The following is a 15,344-nucleotide window of genomic DNA, read 5'->3' on the forward strand; positions in this document are numbered from 1 at the left end:
GTTATAATTATGAATACCTGACAATATTTATAAGTAGTAACATTATTCAAATAAGATAACTAATGTAATCATGTTAACAATTTATAATCTCATTAGAACCTCCTTTGTGTGTAGTTTATATTTGAGTAATAAGAGTTTATACTATACTTGTTTGAAATACCATTAGTGGATCCTCTAACCTTGACATTTGTTGTTTTCATTATTTGATTCTCACATTAAACTTTCATCTCAAAGTTGTTATCAACTTCTTCTTCTTCTTCTTTACTACTACTACTACTACTACTACTACTACTACTAGTATTAGTATTAGTCTTATTATTGTTGTTGTTATTATATTATTGTTGTTTATAATTTATACAATTAACCTCTCTATGGTTCGACCCCAGTATTGTCGGGTTATGTATTATTTCGACATTCCTGCACTTGAGAGAAAACATCAATCTTTTGGTCGTGTCACCATGCAATCATTCATTTAAATTAATCGATATCCATTTATTTACCTAATCATGTTCATTAATTTTTTTAATAAATAAAAGATAAATTCAAAATAAAAAACCAATTGCTTAAATAATAAATGCAAATAAAAATAACCAAATAAACATGCACCATAAAAAATATTACAAAAACTGAATACATCAGAAAAATATAAAGAGTGCCCCTGTTGATATGATGGAAACATATATAAAAAAGATTCGGGCTAACTTAACAACCAATTCTGGTGAACAAATCATAAGTATGATGTAGAACATAAAATTAAGATGATACAATAAATAGTAAAATGAAAAAAAAATACCGTAAAAATATATGATAAAATGTTTTAAAAAAATAAAAAAATCAATCCAAACTAATCTTTTATATCTATAATCCAGGTCATGAAATTAAAATTACCTCATTAAAAACAACTATCACAAAGTCATTGACAACATATATAAATATCTAAAAAAAGGAATAATTTTATTTTAATACTAAATAAAGGACAAGATACATACACTATAAATAAATCACCACTTTTATTAATTAATAATGGAAGTGGGTAATGTAGATAATAATGCCAAAATAAATATAAAAATTAATTAATTAAAAGCATTAACTATATATAAGCCTCTCCATAATCTTAAAATACCAAACCAACGACAACAGCTAGCATGGTCATCAAGAAACTTGCCAAAACAATAGAAGACGATGAACCAGGTGGAGAAGGGATAGTTGGAAGTGACTCTGGAGTCATTGAGCTTGTGGGGCTTGGTGTTGGTGTTGGAGCACAACCATCCGAGGTATTATTGGAAGACGGTGAAGGAGTAGCTGTAGGACTTGGTGGTGGAGGTGGTCTAGGGGTGGTGGAGGGTGGTGATGCGCTTGTTGTGCGTGATGAGACTGTGATAGCTAACTTCTGTCCAGATTGACAATGCCTGCCAATAGTACAGATATAGTAGTGATCTCCAGTAGAATCAAGGGTAACGTTAACAGGACCAGTAGAAATTACGTCTCCAATAGAGTTTGAAGATGTGCATGCATCAAAGGATTCTTTTTGAACTCGGAGAACATCGTGATTGTTGGTGGTGAAATCAAAAGCTGAAAGGAAGAAGAAAAAGAAACAAATTAAGATGATGATAATTTATACCTATATAATTTGATCGTACTAAGAAAAAAACAACACATCAGGTCTCGGAATATTTAAATCATCATGATAGATTCCGAGACGAGAGAAGAGGACATGCACTTACTTAGGGTATCACCAACCATGAAGTTCTTGCCAGTAGCCCAGGTAATGTATGCCTGAGCACCACCGGCCTGTGGAACAGTCCAACCCATGTTGTCTCCGACCACATGCACTGTTTGTGCCACAGAGCGTTGAAACAGAACCATCATGGCAAAACCAAATGTTACACCAATATTAAACATTGCCATTACTCTCTGAAGCCCAATATAATATGATGTTCAATTCCTCACTATATATATTTCAGCAAGTGTGTTGGCTATTGTGCTTGCAATATTCAAATGTTATGGTCACAGAAGATCTAGTGTGAAGCATATATACGCTGCTGCCCCGGCCCAACAAAACGCGGGTTGCGAGATGGCAAGCAAAGTAGCCGGTCCTCCTTGAATATTTGCACGCAGGGTCCACTTTGATTGAGAAAAAGGGTTCACACTTCACAGTTGATACCAGTTAGGTGGGAATTTTGAATTTTTTTTTTTTATTTCTCGAGACAAATTTTAATGAGGACAAAACATCAAGCTGAATACACACACACACTCTCTAACAAAAGGGTATTTAATTTACTTTCTCATCATTCTTTTGTACTAAGCCACCGTACAAATCATTCTTTTAATTATATTCTTATTATAGTTTTTCCTATAAATTTATTCATAATTTACTGGACATATATCAAATTTTGGTATTTTTATTATCTTTGAGACGGCATGCTATGACATCTTTTAATCACAATTTCAAAAATACATCTCCATACAATATTACTATACAACTTTGATTATATGATTTTATTTTATTTTCTTGACCCGCGCCCCGCATTTACGTTCTCAAAGAAACCTACATCACAGCATTTAAGTTCTTGGCGGAAAATATTGTTCAATTGTTTTAAAGTCAATAAATTAGGCTATTGAATGTTCCAAGTAAGAAGATCCAGAATGCTTAGAGGCTGAATATTCCGTAGCTCATTCCAAAGTCAAAATAAATATTCTTGTTCACATATAACAAGGGAGACCTTGAGACGCTGGCAACCAAGTCTTGTTCCTCCTATGTTCGGTGGTCGCGAGCCTTCACAACTTGTTCCTTCGTAGTGCTGCTTTGAAATTACTCTTTTTGTGCTCTTTGACCCTTTCTTGATGGAGATACGAGGGCAATTCATAAAAATATGGCCTCTCTAATAAGATATTTATATTTGATAAGAGTACTACAAAAATGAAAATAACATTTCTATTCTAATCTCATTCGAATGAAATAGGAATAAGAATGCTGAATGGGAAAATAAATATAAATTAAACATAAATTCATTTTCATGAAAGAGGTTAGTAAAAAAAATAAGAAATGAGAATTATTTTTTTTAAAAAAAATATATCAATAAGTTACATTAGTTTTGTTTTTTTTTAAAATATATCAATAAGTTACATTAGTTTTGCAAGATTAGAATATCTCTTAAACTGTATATTAGATTGAACTAAAATTTTATAAGAAGATACTTGACACATATAATTATATTTTATAAAATTTTAGATCAATTTGATTTTAATAACATATTATTTAAATTGATTGAAGTTGTTGTTACTATTTTAACAGATTCATCAACAAAATGTTTTTTCTTAGTTATTTTTAATCAATCCATACATGTAATGGGTTAATTTTTAACAACATAAAAAAATTAAATGAAGGTTATTTAAGCTCTAAACTTATAAATAACAATATTTTATAATGTGGCTTAAATTCATTAAAGAATTAGTCTTTTTTTCCTAAGATATGTGTGGTGGCTAGAGGCTTTATAAATACTTTAGTTTTATTTTTTTATATTTTTTTAGGCTCTTTTTTATTTTTAGCAGCTTAGATAAAAATTTTAACACCAATTTTTTCATTCTTAAATTATGCCTTTTGGTTTGATTAATTAGATAAGGTTCGTGACTTGTTTAGGTTCATAATTTTGAGTTTATTAGTATAGGTTTTGGGTCAGTTTTGTAAGTAGATGAATGTAGACCACAATGATAGATCCATTAGAGCTTTTATTTTTCAAGATTATAAATCCTCTTTGTAGTGACAAAATATTCAGATTTGATAATATTATTATTGTTGAATTTATTTAGCTTGAGTGAGAGATATTCTCTCATTATTTGATTCTCTAATAAACTAAATTGACTTATCAAAAATTAACTGATTTCATGGTATTTTCCATATACTTTTCATTCACGAATTAATATTTGTAGGATGAAGGTTTTTATTCTGATTATGTTGATGTCTTGAGACAGGTTTTCATTGTGTCATATTTATATCAGACATGTTTTGGTTTTTTGAGATTTATTCACAATCTTATTGTAGATTGCGTGTTCATATGATTACGAAGTTCACATCATTCTCCCTCTCAATATTATAGAGGGAAAGAATTCTAAACTAAACCCAGATTTTTTTATAAAAAAATTATCAATTAAATGTAATATAAGATTTTTTTAGAAAATTCAACTCAAATTGAAAGTAAAAAAGAAAAGGAATTCTAATTACAGAAATTCACACCTATCAAAGTTATCTCTAGATCTAAAATTCTAACATTAGCATAAAATAATGATTTGGAAAAAATAGTGTTGATTTACTATTATGTTTTCCCCTTTAGGTCTTTGGAATTTCTCTAATTTTTTTTTATATTTTGATTATTAAATTTTATTTATTTTTAAATACATCATCACAAGAAAAACATGGTTTTACTTGTTGTTTTTTAATTCAATTTTCATATTCTCGTATGCCGGATTTATTGTTAAATATTACAACTTTGAATAAGAGACCAATCTTACAAAAAATAATTTTATGTTATTCTTAAATCTAAAATTGAAAGATTAAGGGTTAAAATTGATATTAAAAAAAATAAAAAAAATTATGCTTTTCCTACTCAAATGGCACATAAATATTCAATTTGAAATCCTTAAATTTCACTTTTTTTCATATGTCATCCCATTCTTTCAATGTTTTATGTTTCAATTTGTATTTTTTTTTTTTACATTTTAGTCCTTGAATGTCTAAAGAAGAAAGAGAAAGCTGCTAGAAAAAAATAATCTCGGATGACTAAATTTTGGCATTAATAACTACGATTTTGGTGTTTTTAGATTTGTTATTAAAAGAGTAACTTAATAGAAGTAATTTATGCCTTCAATAATGCTTGACATGGTAAATTGAGATTCTAATTATTTTTTTTTAATGTTTGGTTTGATTTTGACTTTTGATTGAGATTTGATTTTTTAAATGTTCTAAAAATTTATATCCTAATTTTTCAATCAAAGAGCTAGCTTTGATGGTTGGGAAGCATTGCAGATGGACAAAGTCCAAAGTGTCATCCATAATATTTTTTTTTTAAAAAAATAAGAGATTAATTAACTCTTTTCTTTAATATTTTTTAATAGGATTGATTTTAAATAGTTATTCAATTATGGCATAGTTTTCAAATAATATTATAACTTTTTTATGATAGTATTAACATTTATGTTTTTAATAATTATATATGAACATATAATACTTATTTTTTAAAAACAAATTACCTCATGAGCATTTAAATATATATTTAATTATTGCTTTTTGTCTATACTTTATATGTTTTTTTTCATATTTTATATTTTTTGATATTTCACATATAAATTATCAATTTACCTTTATTTTATCCAAAATTTATTTGAATATTATAATAATTTTTAATTAAAAAATGGTCCTTAAGAATAAAAATGTTTTTGTAAAAAAGAAAACACATGAATAAGAAAGGGAAATTTTGATTAGAGAGATATATTTTTTACTACTCATTTCAAACTAATAGATTTTTTTTTAATTGCCTTTATTTTTTATTCAATAAACCATATTTCTAATAAAGAAGTTATTTTTTAAAACAAAAATTACATTTATAAGAAAATAGAATTTCAACTAAAAAACTTTTTTCTCTCCAAAATTTAAATAATTATATTTTTCACAAATATTTATTTTTATTACCGCATGATTAAATTAAAAAATTAAGGAATTATCCATATTACTAGGTCAGATATACTTATTTGTGAATTTATTTTTTTGTTTCTTATAATAAAGATCAATTTTTTATTTTAATCTTATATTAGCGTTAGCAACTTTTTCTATGATTCATGAGTTCATATATTTTTATAAAACACAAACATCATCTTTCCAAATTTTAATTAGAAACTTTTATCATATTAAAAAAAAAAAATTCACAACACCAGAGCCTTCTTCTCTTGTATTGTAAATTAATTTGGAATTCTATCCACGAAATAACAAGTGCATGTACTCCTTGCTAGTGGCCTCTAATACTAATGCACCAAATTACGAACATAAGAGGCAATTATTTTACTAATTTTTACCATTTTCTAAAATCTGACTCGTGGAGGTTGCGAGGATAATCTTAAGGCAGTTATTGGATGGAGTGGTGTCGAAATAAAGCTTCAAATGATACTGAATATTAGTTGATAGGCATCTTAGTCATTCAGCGGAGGAGCATGCGAGAGAGCGAATCCCTGACTGGAGTAATTGACTCGAAAGCTCTTGGGCTCCAATGGTTTGAGTTTTAGGTTTGGATTCTTTGGTTTATACTGGGATTTAAGACTTCTAAGAGTTGTGGGTTTTTTCTCATAATTATTTGGATTCTCATTTCAAGCTCACTTACAAAAACATTCAAAATTCTTTTTTGACGAATTTTTCAATAGAAACAACTCCATTTTATGTTTTGAGCAGAATAATATCATAGCTTCAAGGATAAAACCTTGGGTGTCTACATATGGAAATCAAGATTAAAGAAAATGGGAATTTCAGTCCACTTTCCTTACTGTCATTTCCACTCCGTCCAAGGAAACGAAGAGGGATTTTTCGTTTTCCTCATTTTCTTGCCATGCTCATTTTAATGGCAAACAAACCCCTCCCCTCCATGGGTTTTGACTTATGGATGATTTAAGAGCAATAGTTGAGTGTCCAAAGTAAAACTCCGCTGATAAAGAATCAAAGAATAAATCTGTTACCAGCTGGTGGGATATTTGACCCTAAAAGCTGGCAGAGGTAATTGAACCGTACATTCAAAGGGATGGCTTTGTAAATGATTTTCTCCTGAGAATTTGATCTTCAATGTCATATTAGTAAGTTAAGATGGATATCTACCAGATTTGATCATCTAAACAGGGAATAGAGAGTAAATTGTTTAATTTAGTCCCCGTGTTCTTAACAAGATAAAAACAGAGCAAATCCCTCTGTTTTTAGTTCCTTCTATAACTTCATTCATGTCAGCCAGTTGAGTTGTTTTTCTTCTTATCTATTATGGCTGTTGAAAGATACCTCAGGGCAGCTTGGATATGTAGCTAAGGGATTAACCACGTACGTATCAATTGTAAGAAACCTAGGGTTTTGAAACCAGAAGGACTAAATTATGATGTACATAACAAATAAATAATACATGGTGAAACGACATCAGAGCCCTTTTCCCCTTTTTTCTTGAATTCATTCATTTATGATACATTTCTGAAGATATATACACATGTATCATGAGATTATCCCTTTTCAATTGACTCAAGAATTACTGTCAGAACAATAGAAAATGAATCGAGAACGTTACAACTACGTGCATCAGCAAATTCTAGACTGTTGGCCTTTTCAAGAAGCTGAGATTAGGAGCACTAGTGTGATACAAGTTGTAAGAAGCAATGCACAGGATGACCCCAACCAACCATATGCTCCAATAACCTGTCAGATGAAAAGAAATTCTTCATCATAAGTGTCTAAAACGGCAACTTATGCAGCAAATCAAGAAACTAAAATGCAAAAGGAGACGGGGTATCTCATACCTTGAAATGAATGAAAGATGAAACTCCAGAGGATTCCTTAAGCCCGGTGAATCCGATATCATAAGAAATGCTTCCATCAGGTTTAAACAATCCAAAGTTCCTCTCAGAAGTTGGCCCGGGCTTCAAATTTTCGTTGAACAGTGCAAAAATATACGCTTTTGCCACAAACTTTGGTCTGTATGGTGTTCCCTTCTTTTTAGCTAGCCGTTTACGCAGGTTACGATTGTAAGTCCTGGCATTTTCTAAACTGGCACCTGCTTCATTGTCATCCCCGCGAGAAGCCCAGCCTGTTTCAGAAACGATGACTTCCATCTTGGGAAACCCAGCCTTTTCTAATGCAGCGTAAGCTGCATCAACCTGAGCCTCAAACATGTTATCATAATGCAGATTAGTCTTTGAATCAAGAATTCCCTGATTTGATTTGAAAAGAGCATAGTTTATGTCAATATGCTCAGGATCACTCTTGTAGGCTAGAAAAGGGTAGGCATTTATGTAAAAAGGAGAACCAATCTTTGAGAAGAACTGCAACAGTGGTTTCATGTATATAGAAACATCTTCCCTGAAAACGCACGCCGATGGTGGAAAGGAATTGGTGAAGACGGCCTCTGAATGTGGGCTTGAAACCTCGACAACCTTCGTCAAACCCAGCCTTCGAAGCGCATCATAAACATTTTTAACCGCAGGCAGTAAAACCTCCCATAATTCATGGTCATCGCCCCCCAAGATCTCGTTTCCCACTGCTATTCCGGCAATATTTGTTCCAGGAAGGAATGGCTGCACATTTTCCTTTATCCAATTCATGGCGCGATCCTCTCCTACAGCTATTTCTTTCAAATACTCATTGCCAAGTCCAACAATTATTCCAATGCCAGAGCCCTTGAAGGCCTTGAGGACTTCATGGTCAGCGTCGTAGATTCTGGTATTTTTAATCTTGGCTGCCTTCAGAAGCGTCACCACGCTGCGTGGTGAAGGTAAATTATCTGCTATCCTACCGTAGTTTACTCCGTATGTTCCCTTGAATGCGTACACTGTGAAAACTGCAGAACACAGCAAATAAAAAATCACCATGCATTACACAGCTCAACCATTATAAGCAGCTAAAATATCATTATAATTCGTGCTTTATTTTTTTTATAGTAACTAGAACAAAACATTTTACAAAAATATTAATATAAAAAATTAAGAAATTTTTTTATTTATAAATGATTGGAAAATTAAAATTGGATTACCCTATACAAGGCAGGGGTTCGACTAGTGCCATTCAAAACTGGGGCAAAATCATTGGTTGTTTTTCCATTATTCTACAAATCCCACTCACATTCCGAAGAGAAGAGAGCAGCATTCCAAACAGTTAGAAAGTTTTTTCAAGTACATCCCATAAGTGTAATCTTGTTTTTTCAGAATAAAAAAACATATAAAAAAACCTTAATGTTGTTTATTGTGTAAGGATACAGATTCTGAAATCTAAATATCATGAAATCAACTTATCTCTGTTAGAGAATAATATAATAATTTATATCATTCACTAACAAACTCAAACTCAAGGAGGAAAGGTAAAGAGTACTACGTACCATTGGAAGAAATGACGGAGAAGAGGAGGAGGAGCCATAGAAAGAAATAACAGAAACCCATAATTCTGGTGGAAAGATGATCAAGGAAAGTGCACTCCATTTGTAGAAAAGAATGGGGTATGGCCCAACCTTTTTGTAGCTCAAAAGTGTCAAAAAGATAAACCCTTTGGATGACAATGCAATTCTTGTTCTTGAGGCATGCCATAAGACCCTATAAAAAGATTCTTAACCTTGAGATTAAAGAATTTGGAAAGAAGATTCTTAACCTTAGTCCAAAGATGAAAGAGAATTCTGAGAGGATTGGTATTTATTCTTAGCCTTACTCTTCAAAGAATACCTTTTATTGGGTTGTATGGATGAAGTTTCAGAACTATTACTCTCTTTCTCAAGAAAGAACAAAACATAAACCCCCTTTCTATATATACTTTTCTTGAGTCCGATTTTTTTTCGGGTTATTTTTGAGAGGGAAGGTGGAAGAGAAGGCAGGTAAACTTTTTGTTTTGATGGAAATCATTGCTCACAGATGGTCACAACTTGGAAGCTTGAGACTGGTGTGGAATGTTTTGGGTCGGTGACTGGTCCCCTTCGGGGATCCATTGACAGATCTTTTGAGGGATCTTTCAGCTATTCCTTTGAGGTGTCTAGGATCAAACTTTTGTGGAAACGTTGGGAGAATAATTTCAACAAGGGTAACCGTAAATCTAAAAGTAACACATACTCGCAACAAGCACAGCCATGGTACTGACCAGTCGCCACTCTTCTAAAGAGGAAATGAGAGAAAGGTTAAGCAATATGCAGACATTGTAGTCTGTCATTGAGCACTTGCATAGTAGAACTAGTCTCTCCAGGCACTGCTCTAAACAAGGCGGATCTGAAACCATGCCAGACAACAAAATAAACTACAGTGCAAACATATACAATATTTTAGTATAGTCACTAAACATAAAATTTAATTAAAGCCTTGCAATCTCGAGTCTGCACAATCTATGCAACGAACAAAAGCTGCATCAATTACAGCCTGCTCTAGTGAGGTCAAGACTACAGGTAGGGCGATATCCCATCCATTTAAATCTGACATCAACATATTATCAAATCTAGCAATGACATTAAAGCTACAGTCACCCAAAACATCCGAGTCGCCCGAATTAGAAGAGAAGCAGATGTTACATTAGAGCTACGGCTGAGGGGCATCAGCCGGCACCATTTGGTTTACCTTTCCATTTTCCATGATCTTCCCATCCATTTGTTGGGGGATTTCACCGGTAATATTCTGATAGTTATTAATTGAAGGCCAAACATATTAATATAATATTTAATGTGATTTAGTAAACAACTTACATCCATGAGAAAAGTCAATATTATTTGAAATAGATATAGAAAAAGTTACAATACAAATAAAGAAGAAAGATCATGATTAGTACTTAAAAGTATAGTTTTATTAAGGTTTTATATCATTATTTTGCACTTGAAGTATCATTAACTCTTTAACTAGAACATATATTATAATAACAAGTATGATAATATAAAATACCTTTAATTTATGATAAATGCTCATTTTAAATGCAAGTATATCTCACAATTCAAAGGATTGATTATTGTGATTAACTATTGAAAGTGAAAGGACAAAGAAAAAGCTAAGCTTAGAAAGGAGATGCCAATTCAATTCAAATTCAAACACTATTTAGTCATTGGGTCATATATGGAGCTATAGATCTTGGATTTCAGTTTGATTTATATAAATGAAAAAATAAGAAATAGGACTACTCATGGATAGAAAAAGATCCAAATATGTTGTTTTCAAATTCAAAGTTTGGCCATAAAAAAAAAAGTCAGAATTTGTCCTGCAATCCAGCTCAAACATTACTCTGAATTTTACCTATAGCTAGAGTTCTAGAAGGCCAAATGACATGAAATTTGATGGGTGGAAGGAAAAGACAATTTCTAACAACTTCTGATTGCATCAATGTCATTTCATTCAGCCAAGATTGCATCAATGTCATTTCATTAAGCCAAAAGACTTGAGTATTGCTGTCCATCAAGTCCACTAAATCAATAGTTGGCCACTACATCAATAATTAATTACCAAATGAATAGTTTCAAATTTTAGGCCATAACAGGAGGTAGTTGTCATTCATTTAGGCATCTTGGTTTTTATATTAAGATCATGTTCTTGCTCTCTCTCTCTTTATATTCTTGTAATACTTAAGTTTTGCTTTCATTAATCTCTTATTCATGTTTTTCATTTCTTTTACTATACTTAGTTAACTTATATCATACTTATGTTCTTATATTGTTTATTTATATTCTTCTTCTTCATAATATTTAGCTAAGTTAATTATGTCAAGATGAAAAGGTTTCACTAATGGTGTTAGGATAAGTATAATATAAACTCAATACAAACTTTAATGCCTATATCTTAAACAACTTGCTATCAACATGCCTTATCATTTTTATCTTATTAACTCTTAATACCTTGTTTGTTTAATAGTTAATATAGATTTGTATTATATAATACTTGGTACATCAAATACTTGATCCTTTATAGTCTTCGGCTGACATCGTTATTATGAGAGGAACTGGATTTGTTATCAACATAAATTAGCATCATGAATACCTGATAAAATTTATAAATACGGTGTTATGTAAATAAGATAATTAATATGATCATGTTGATAATTTATAAAGAATTTATACTTTATTTATCTCTAATACTATTAGTGGATCCTTTAACCTTGACATTTGTTGTTATCATTGTATAATCTTCATGTTAATCTTACATCTCAAAGTCCTCTTTAACTCATCATCACCATCATCATCATTATTGTTATTATTATTACTATTATTAGATTATTATTATTATTATTTATATAGTTAACCCCCCTATGGTTCGACTCCAGTCTTGCCGGGTTATTTATTACTTTGACACTTCTATATTTGGAATAATACATCAACTTTTTGATCATGTCAGATCACTTCACTCAAACTTCACTCAACTCTTTAAATGTTTGAGGCCTACATCTTAGCTTCCATCCATATAAAACAGACTTAAATTCAAGTTCTACAGCTCCAGTTATGATCCCCTTACCGAACAATGTTTCGGTTTGGCCTAACACCTCTTTTCTAAGTTTCACCCTCTCTTTGTCCTTTCAATCTCAGTACTTAAATTTATCAATCAATCCTTTCATTTATGCAATAGACTTGCATTTAAGATGAACATTTATAATAAATTAAAGGTATCTTATGGTATTGATTAGTACTTAAAAGTGCATTTTTATCATGGTTTTATATCATCATTTTGCACTTGAAGTATCAATAACTCCTTAACTAAATATCTAATAATAATAATATATCTAATAATATAAGATACCTTTAATTTGTGATAAATGTTCATTTTAAATGCAGGCCTATCACATAAATGAAAGGATTGATTGATGACTTTAAGAACTTAAATTGCAAGGGCAAAGAGATGACCAAACTTAGAAAAGAGATGTCGGTGCAATCCAAACCGAAACACTGTTCGGTAATTGGGTCATATCTAGAGCTATATATCTCAGATTTAGGTCCAATTTATATGGATGGAAAGGTAAGACATAGGCCTACAACTTTCATATGGAGCCCAAGATCTAAAAAGGCCATTATCAAGTCCAAATTGTAGCAACAACAAAGAAGCCCGAATCTGTCTTCCAGCCCGAGCACTGTTCGGTATTTTGGCCATATCTGGAGTTCTAGAAGTCCAAATGAGCTGAAGTTTTTACACAAGAAAGCTGAGACAATTGCCTACAACTTTCATGTTTGCAACTGGCTCCAATTTTGACGTTATCAATGACGTTTTGGGCAGACAAAAGAAGATAAGGATTGTCACCAAGTCAAAAGTTGGTCACCCACTTATCAATTAGTCATCAAATCAATAGTTCCCATTTTTGGCCTATAAAAGGAGGCATTTGCCATGCATTTAGGCATCTTGGTGTTCAGATCAAGATCATGCTCTTCCTTTCTCTCTTTGTATTTTTTATGCTTTGTTTTCATTAATATTAAGTTTATGCCTTTCATTTCCTTTCCTTTACTTAGTTAACTTTTATGTTCTTATTTTGTTTATCTATTTTGCTTTCTTTCATTATGTCTAGCTAAGTTAATTATGTCAAGGTGAAAAGGTTACACTAATGGTGTAAGAATAAGTATAATGTAAACTTAATATGGACTTTAATGTTTGATACTAACATGTTTTATATTTGTTATCTTGTTCACTCTTTAATACTTTGCTTGTTAAATGACTAATCTTGATTTATGTTGTATAACACTTGGTACAACAAATGCTTGGCACTTTCATAGCCCATAATGTATGGTATAACCGACACCTGAGCTATGAAAGGAACTTGATTTATTGTTAACATAAGTTATAATCATGAATGCTTGACGAGATTTACAAGTATTAGCATTAATTGAATAAGATGACTAATGTAATCATGTTAACAATATATAATCTGATTGGAACCTCCTTTGTGTGTGGTTTCCAATTCAATAATAAGAGTTTATACTATACTTGTTTGATATACCATTAGTGGAACCTCTAACCTTGACATTTGTTATTATCATTGTTTAATCGTTACATTAATATTCCATCTCAAAGTTCTCATCTTCTTCTTCTTCTTCTCCTTCTTTTTCTTTATTATTATTATTATTATTATTATTATTATTATTATTATTAGTACTACTACTACTACTACTACTACTACTACTACTACTACTACTACTACTACTACTACGCATAAGAGTGTGGTCACATACATCAAGTGGTAGACTTTGTAGGGTATCCTAATCATTTTCAGAAAATATGGCCGAAGAAAATAATCAATCACTTCATAATGAGATTAATGAGAATAACTGTGCTAGAACACTTAGAGACCACATGAATCCCACAAGAACAGGTGCACCATCATGCATAGTTTTTCTTCCCGATGCATCTCATTTTAATTTTAAACCAGGCATTATTCAACTTTTACCTTCTTTTCATGGCTTAGAATTGGAAAATCCATACTTGCATTTAAGGGAATTTGAGGAGGTCTGCAACACATATAATAATTTAAATTGTAGCATGAACACCATCAAATTAAAACTTTTTCCTTTTTCATTAAAAGATAAAGCTAAAACATGGCTACAAAATTTAAGACCAGGATCCATTCATGCTTGAGATGAAATGCAACAATAGTTTTTAAAGAAGTTTTTCCCATCTCACAGAACAAACTCTTTCAAAAGACAAATCACCACTTTCACTCAAAAACCAGGAGAAACATTTTACCAATGTTGGGATAGGTATCGAGACTTGCTTAATACTTGCCCTCATCATGGTTTTGAAACATGGAGATTGATTTCACATTTCTATGAAGGGTTAACACCTAAAGATAGGCAAATGGTTGAATTGATGTGCAATGGAACTTTTGAAGATAAAGACCCTGATGAAGCAATGGAGTACTTAGACTTGTTAGCTGAAAATGCTCAAAATTGGGACACCGCGAAAATGCGTAAAATTGGGACACCGCGGGTACTTATGAGGCACCGAGTAAAACTCAACCTCATACATGTAGTGGAGGTATGTACAACCTTGAACCTTATGAAGTCAAATCAGTCACTACTCTGCGCAGTGGTAAAGTTATTGAAAAACCCTCTCTTGAACCTTATGAGAAAGATGATGAGTCAATCTCTGAGGGTAAGGAAGGGGTTGAATCTGAAAATTGCAAAGAAAATATTGATTCTCTGCCAGCACTTCTATTTCCTCAAGCCATGACCAAACAAAGGAAAGTCAATCACAACTCTGAAATTTTTGAAATTTTTAAACATGTAAGGATCAATATACCTTTGTTGGATGTTATTAAACAGGTTCCTTCCTATGCTAAATTTTTGAAAGATCTATGCACTGTGAAGAGGAAACTAAATGTGAAAAAGAAAGCCTTTCTAGCCGAACAAGTAAGTGCTACTCTTCAAAACAATAATGCTTTGAAATATAAAGACCCTGGTTGTCCTATAATTTCTTGCTTTATTGGAGAGCATAAAATTGAAAGAGCCTTACTTGATCTCGGTGCTAGTGTGAATTTACTTCCATATTCAGTTTTTCATAGTCTCAATCTAGGTGAGTTAAAACCAACTTCTATAACTCTTTTACTTGCTGATAGATCTATAAAAGTGCCTAGAGGAATAATTAAAGATGTGTTAGTACAAGTCGATAAATTCATTTATCCTGTGGAT

At 31.4% G+C, this 15,344-nt stretch overlaps 1 protein-coding gene across 1 annotated transcript; it reads right to left on the reverse strand.

Moving 5' to 3' along the window:
* Positions 1-1,016: 1,016 nt before the first annotated feature.
* LOC105116620 (glucan endo-1,3-beta-glucosidase 14-like) lies at positions 1,017-9,486 on the reverse strand. Its single transcript, XM_011014050.1, has 5 exons — positions 9,105-9,486; positions 7,534-8,570; positions 7,346-7,432; positions 1,725-1,926; positions 1,017-1,572 (listed from the first exon to the last, which is right to left on the reverse strand). The coding sequence occupies exons 1-5, from the start codon at positions 9,307-9,309 to the stop codon at positions 1,115-1,117; spliced, it is 1,989 nt and encodes a 662-aa protein (XP_011012352.1). The 5' UTR covers positions 9,310-9,486; the 3' UTR covers positions 1,017-1,114.
* Positions 9,487-15,344: the final 5,858 nt, after the last annotated feature.

Source organism: Populus euphratica, unplaced genomic scaffold, assembly GCF_000495115.2.
Source record: "Populus euphratica unplaced genomic scaffold, PopEup_1.0 scaffold997.1, whole genome shotgun sequence".
NCBI lineage: Eukaryota > Viridiplantae > Streptophyta > Magnoliopsida > Malpighiales > Salicaceae > Populus > Populus euphratica.

Coding starts and splice junctions, on each gene's coding strand:
- LOC105116620 (XM_011014050.1), bottom strand. CDS start 9,309: ATGGCATGCCTCAAGAACAAGAATTGCATTGTCATCCAAAGGGTTTAT. Junction 8,571..9,104: donor CTCCGTCATTTCTTCCAATG/GTACGTAGTACT, acceptor TGTGTTCTGCAG/TTTTCACAGTGTACGCATTC. Junction 7,433..7,533: donor CATCTTTCATTCATTTCAAG/GTATGAGATACC, acceptor TTCATCTGACAG/GTTATTGGAGCATATGGTTG.